This window comes from Westerdykella ornata (genome assembly GCF_010094085.1).
Source record: "Westerdykella ornata strain CBS 379.55 unplaced genomic scaffold EI97scaffold_13, whole genome shotgun sequence".
NCBI lineage: Eukaryota > Fungi > Ascomycota > Dothideomycetes > Pleosporales > Sporormiaceae > Westerdykella > Westerdykella ornata.
In genome coordinates this window covers 86,112-93,046 of record NW_022986863.1, presented here as the reverse complement: position 1 = coordinate 93,046, position 6,935 = coordinate 86,112, and the positions used below count along the sequence as shown (strand labels likewise).

Genomic DNA, 6,935 nt, shown 5'->3' with positions numbered 1-6,935 from the left:
TGGATGCTGACTGATGTTTGGTGTTCTGGCCTGTGCTCTTTGCCAAGAAAAAAGCGAAAATTCTTTTGAGGGGTGAAAAGGGATGGCTACCCCCTTCAGGAGGCTATATCTCCTGCTGCAGGTGCTGCAGCACACTGCAAGTTGGGAAAAGAAGTCTTCTTGATGGATTGAATAAGTGGAACAAGTTTGGAGATGGAATTCCAAGCAGAAAATTTGTTGTGATGTTGGTGTTTTTTTGACGGCGGCATTCCATGATCTGTGTGAACTGCAGTTCGAGGCCCCATACGGAGTATTCCTTCGGCTATTATGCACTCGGTTCCTCTAGGTGCAAACGAAGTCCCACATAAAAGCAGTAGTTGTGCAAGGGTATACAGCTAGGTAGATAAGCCCGTGGCTTCCCTGCCTTGGTGGTGGCCAATCGGCTGTGGGAGCGACATAAGCCCAACCACGACGGACCAGGTGGTGACCACAGTATGTACATCAGAGGTCCATCACAATTAAAGGGCAATGAGACCAACACTCGTGATAGACTACCTAGCTCAGTGACGAGGATATTGTGACGGCTCAAGACTCCGCTCGGCTGAACCACTTGGTTGTGTGGTTGCCTTGATCAGTCACATGGCTCAAGTCACATGGCTCTCCCATCTTTTCTGCATCGGCCTTCTGCCAAGCCAACCGCTCGCTTAACATACGCACTCAGCGTATATAGATTGCACGGTGGAAGCAACCCTTTGCTCTCCACCTTTGGATAGCTTGAAATAGATCCCAACCTACCCAGCCATTCTCCCTTGTCTCACGCAGTTGCAGTGCAGGCCTCGGAGATCCAGCCGCTCGTGGAGACCCAGGGACCGTCCTCACAGATATCATAAGCCTAGTATTCAGGAAGCGGTTTTGTATCCCTCTCTAGTTTTCCCTACTCAATATGTATTAGTGTCCGTTGAACACTAATTGTGTCCTTTTACTTGCATAAGAACTCTTATAGAGAGACCCTAGCGGCATATTGCGAGCCATTAGAGTGAATACGAGTCCCGCTACGCTTTAGGATACCGCCGTGGCACGAGATTATTTTAGTAGGATGTTGTCCTAGTATGTAGCCTCCAATTCTTAGCATTATAAGGGTCGTAGGTTTAATGCCTAATCTCTCTCTTTTCTTTCCTTTCCCTTCTTTCCTCTTTTCTCTTGGTTTGTTTAAGTGCCTCGGGGATCCATTTTTCATGTTCATTTCGGCGAGGTTGCGGCTCGCGGAACGCGAACGCTGCGGCATAGTCTGCGGGGAAGCACCGTCTTCGCCTCTCATACAGATATTGATGGTATACTGTGCCTAGTCCGCTCAACTCGAACCAGAATGGAAATATTGAGGGTAGCTGGAGCGAAACGAACCCTATTCGCTCGAATATGGCTCACGGACATGCAATATCTGATAGATTCGCACGGGCCAAAACGCCGCGTTCGCTCGTGCAATATGAAACGGTTCACCAACAGATTCACGCTAAAAAAAGCCCCGGTGTCAACATTTGGGAGTTCCTTCTCGCTCAGTTGTTTGATGACCATGCACTGATTGACTCAGTTGTCGGATATTATGAATCTTGGAGCGCTCAGAGTAAATGCCATAAGATCCAGCTATCCGATCTGCTATGTCAGTTTAGAAGCGTATGTGTCCATGCTCGTCGAGATCATTGACCTGCCCTAGTTGACTCCCGAGCTGAATTTGCTGAAGAGACCATTCCCCAATCTCAGAAAGCGGTAACCCAAAACTTGATCGTTAGTGTTCTATCGTCTTACAATATGCCTCAGATATGTGTGCTGATAACCTCCCAGGGGAAAGGAAAAAAGCCTCTTGCTGCCATGTCCAAGTGCCTGCGCCCCCCAAACCGCTTCGATGTACGGCCGATGTTTGCACCTTCAACAAAGGGCCTTGCGGAATGCCAGAGAGGCGGAGCGTGAAGCACAATGGTGTGCAGAGTGGTCCAGCAGTTGACATTCATGATCGTGAGGTCAAAGCAGTCAAGGTCGCACTCCTAGGAACATAAGCGTTAACCCGGCGTCTGAATCGGAACTACTCACCTCGAAGGTCGCTGTCTGGCTCACGCCGAAGGTGATTCTCAATTCTACACGTTTATTATTGCTTGAGAGGAGGATATTGCCCCTCTTCAGAGTTTGGGCACAGGACGCTTCCAATTCGCGTTGAAGAGCGACGTGATCTCCAGAACCTCAACCAGATTCCTGAAGAGGGGCAAACAGAGCATACCGAGGAGGTAAATTATCCAAGCTCACATGGATGACATTCAAATTCTAAAAGCGCTTAGGCAGAGGTTCTTGCTCAAGAGGTTGAGGCCTTGAACACTGGTCGATACACGGGTGGCGGTAGTACTGGACTGAGGCCCATCAATTCGGAAATAATGAAGAGAATCATATTCGGAAGGACTTTTCCGCCTAATGGGGGCCTGTTAACAGCGACTCAACAGCTTCCGTACTACGGAACCCATGGGAACGATTCGGTGAGACAATAGGCTCAAACACAAATCCAGGGCCATTGCTTTTGCTGGAGATCCGGCCAATCGAGTCAAAGGCACACTCTTCAGAATGGAACATGCGACAGCCACGGACGCTCCATTGGATGAGTACCATGAGGGTATAGTTCAAGGTGACGATACACCGACGCAAAACCTCGCCAGAGAGATTGACTTGGTAATTGACTACGTCCAAGCGTCTTCAGAACTACCACAAGCTGATATTCTCGTAGATCATCGCGGTCTTCCAATATCTTCAGATCCCGTAAGTCCACGAGCTACGCCAGTGAGCGTTCTCGGATCAACTTAGGCAATGGCAGTTGATCGAAAATCATTACCCCATCGATTTGGAGGATGGTACGCAGAACCCTTGGGAATCTATGCGCAGCTGACGGCAAACGTACCCAGGTACGACTTCGCAGTGTGGAGGATTCCGCGTTGAATTTAATCTGGCGGTATATCAGAGGGCCACGGGACTACATGGCGGGTGCTGTTCGCAAGCGCAGGATGGAGCAAGTTGCCGCAGACAACTACAATCAATTGTTGGACGGCTATGAGCTCACGGTACGCGGGTAATCTGACTGCCAAATTTTGACACGGCAACCTCGCGAGCCTCACCTGGAGTGAATATGAGATTCGGATGGATAGCTCAAGAGCATGTGGCAGTGGAGCAAACTACACTTACACTATTCTATCGTGTGTTGCAAACCTCTTTGTAGTTTGATCACACCCGTAGAGATATTGGTGCTGTGTATCCTCCAACTGATTGAGCATGCCACGCATGTAGCATCGGAACCAGTGTTTGATACGGAGGGCATCCTCAATAGACAACAAGTTTCTCCTCCATCGCTTTGTAATAGGGGTGGCCCCAGCCCGCGAACGCGTCAGGTGACAGGCAAGATCGATATAAGTGTCGGGAGGAACTTGCGGCCAGAACGTCTTGACGAATCCGGATTCCACCTCTTCCTCTCGAGTTAAGCATCTCCTTCGTCCTCAGATTCTCCATCCACAGGGTCCGGCTCATCGATGGGCACCGCCGCCGTCATCACGATGTTGAAATAAGGGGCCCGCTCAAAAGGTCCCCGACCCCATCTGTAAACGCCGCCATCGAACGCTCTCTGGCCCTCTTCACTGAGAACTAGGTAAGCCAAACAGCGATTGAGCGCAGTCGCATCGACGTGCACGCAAAACAGAGTCCTCGCCGCGCTTTCTTCCACCGTCTCCTAAGCATGGCGCCACTTGGTGAACACCTCGCACACCTGCTGCACCGTAGCACCGTCCAACGTCCCACGATCGGCGATGGATGGCTTAGTGGTAAAGTCGTCAGGGACCTCTTGGTACCAAGGTGTCACAGAGGTCGTGGGTTCAACTCCCGCCGTCGTCACAAGGTAAACCACATGGAGGAGAAGGCTTTTTTTTTTTTTTGAATCATTATGTGTATTGAGTCTAGGACTATGACACTACTGCACTAACTACATACATCCTTTCTCAAGGCTCTCATATGTGTTAGCATCAGCAACAGCAGGAAGAAGCTCCTGTTGTATGTGATGGCTCAAGGCTCCACTCGGCTGAACCACTTGGTTGTGTGGTTGCCTTGATCAGTCACATGGCTCAAGTCACATGATTGTTCCTTTCGCCATCCCATCTTTTCAGCACTGGCCTTTTGCCAAGCTAACCACTCGCTTAACGAGTGCACTCAGTGTATATAGATCGCACGGTGGAAGCAACCCTTTGTTCTCCACCTTTGGATAGCTTGAAATAGATCCCAACCTACCCAGCCATTCTCCCTTGTCTCGCGCAGTTGCAGTGCAGGCCTCAGAGATCTAGCCGCTCGTGGAGACCCAGGGACCGTCCTCACATTATCCAAAGGTCACTTACTTCGGCCGGCGACGGCGGCATAATATCTGGTTGTAGCCAGAAGCTTCAAGAGGAAGTCTTCTGCCAAACCACCCTCTCACTTGAGGATTAGCAGGCCAGCTGCTAGATCTCTCCCCCAGCACTCTGACCACAACAACAGTGGCTGTTCGGACTTGCGCCCTATGGATTTAGGACATTCAAAGAGGAACTCCTGATCGCGTCACCCAACCCTGACCTTTGACCACATTTACCTTCACCCACCTCACTACCTCACTTCCTACACCTCCGGTCAACTCCTACGCACTCTATTATATACAACACCATCACCAACAAGCCTTGCTCACTTTCCCGCATCGATTCGACCTCAAAACAACAAGATACAATGGCAGGATCTTCAAAAATGGTGCGCACCCCTACTGCAACCCAACCCACAGCTCTGGAGGTTCACACCTACAATATTCAAGATAAGACAGCTCCGTATGAGTACCAGGAGCGCTCCAACATCTCACATGATATAATAACTGAGGAAAATGACCAAGAAGACCGCACTGCCAAGCTCAAGTGCCTGGAACTCAATCCAGGCACCATCTGCTCTTCCTTGAGTCACCGGACCCTCAGCACAGAACCAGGACAGATGGTCGATGAATTCAAGGACAATCCAGAAGAGATTGTGCAAGAGCTAGCCCAGCAGGTTAAACTGAGGATTGTGGACACTCAGCAACTCAATATGTATCGGTGCTTGGCTGCAGATGCTTTTGCTGAAGGAGATCAAATTCATGCAGATGCCATGGTATTGAAAGAAGACAATGAATGCCTCGAGCATGAGGTTGCTCAGCTGAAGCTTAAAATCAAGGCAATGGAACAAGTTAAAGCAGCTGTGGCATCTGCAGGTTCACTGGCTGGAAAACCTAGCACCCCTACTACCACATGCAAAACCCGCTTTATCCCAGTGACTCCACACAAGCTAGGATCGATCCATGAAGCTACAGAATTGGAGGACTCTATTCTCAATCCCCTGGCCTCCACTCACAACCCATTTGTCCCGGCTACTCCACTCACATCTACCTTTGCTCCCATGGGAACCACAAGCTCAAAGCGTCACTCCGCTAAGTTCCCTGATCCTCCCATGCTCTCAGATGGAAAGGAGGTTACTTTTGAGCAATGGCGGGATGTCCTGGAAGACAAACTCCGTGTGAACTATGACTGGTTCACTGGCCCAACAGAAGAAGTCTCAGAACGGAATCTTGTAGCCTATATCCGTAGTCGCACTGAGAAGGAAGCCAATGAGCAGATCTCGACCTTCATTCGCACTCTGGTTAATATCAAGTCTCCCGTTACCACTGAGGTTGTCCTAGATTTCATGGAGAAGAACTATGGAAATCCACACAAGCGCCAGGATGCTAGAGAAGCATTCAAGAGACTTTTCTGCTGCAATGCCTCAGACTTTCAGAAGTTCCAAGCTGACTTTATGCGTCTTGCTCAAGAGCAGGAGCTTCCGGGAGATCAATGGGTGGAAGAATTTCATGAGAAGTTGCCCACTTCACTCCGCACTGCACTGGGAGTGTTCTGCCGGCAACACCAGGATAACTACCAAGGATATGTTGAGATTGCCAGGGAGCAAGCTCGTGAACTTGCACTAGCTGAAGCTCGGTCTGTTCGGCTTGCATTGAGACAAGCAAAGGCTGCACAGAAGGTTCCAGCTCAGTCCCGTGCTCCTCTTCCTGTTCGCCCCTTCACTCCTAGGGCTGCACTTCCCAAGCCTACAGCAGACTCTAAGATACCTGTCAGCTGCTACAAGTGTGGTCAGGCAGGCCATATAAGCCGTGACTATCCCAAGAACCCACCAGAACACAAGGCTATTGAAGAATTGGAACCAGAAGAAGAAGACCTGGACCTGGCTCAGGAAGATGAATACCAAGTTCTCCCAGAAGAGGAGACCCCTTCCTCTGAGCCAGATTCGGAAAATGAGTCACTCTAGGGGAAGTCTCCACCCTAGGGTCTCAAGAGGGAGCAATAGGATTAATAGATCTGAGGCAAGAGCTCTTTTCGGGTCCGGCATTCACTGTTCCTAGCCGGATCTCCTCAAAAGGCCTCTCCCTGAAGCTCCATGGTTTGATTGATACTGGTGTAGGCAGCTATGTCCTGGTACACCCAAAGCACATCCGGACCCTCAAGAAACACCTGCACATCAAGCCGTTGAAGATGAAGCCCATCATTATTGCTGGATATGACAGTGTTGCAAATGGGGAAGTAGATGAGTATTTCCAAGCCGATCTGGTATTGGACAAGCACCGCCTCCGCTCATTCTTTGTTCTTTGCAATACAGGACGCCATGATTTGATCGTTGGATGTAAATTCCTTGAAGATGCAGATGTCTGGGTTAACTGCAAGCGCAAGCAATTCATCTGGCCAGACAAGCACCTTCCAGATGTGAAACGGGATACCCTGATCCTTACACATATTCCGCGCATACCAGAGGCTCTCAAAGAAGCTCACCAAGCTGATGCAGACCGCCGTGATGCTCAGATGGCTGCTGAGGACAAGTCTTTCACCATTCTCAAGCGCTAG

At 49.9% G+C, this 6,935-nt stretch overlaps 1 protein-coding gene across 1 annotated transcript; it reads left to right on the top strand.

Moving 5' to 3' along the window:
- Window positions 1–6,569: 6,569 nt before the first annotated feature.
- Window positions 6,570–6,935, top strand: EI97DRAFT_443009 (uncharacterized protein; the record flags this gene model as incomplete). The annotated part of the gene is made up of 1 exon (XM_033799790.1): window positions 6,570–6,935. The coding sequence occupies one exon, from the start codon at window positions 6,570–6,572 to the stop codon at window positions 6,933–6,935; it is 366 nt and encodes a 121-aa protein (XP_033653106.1).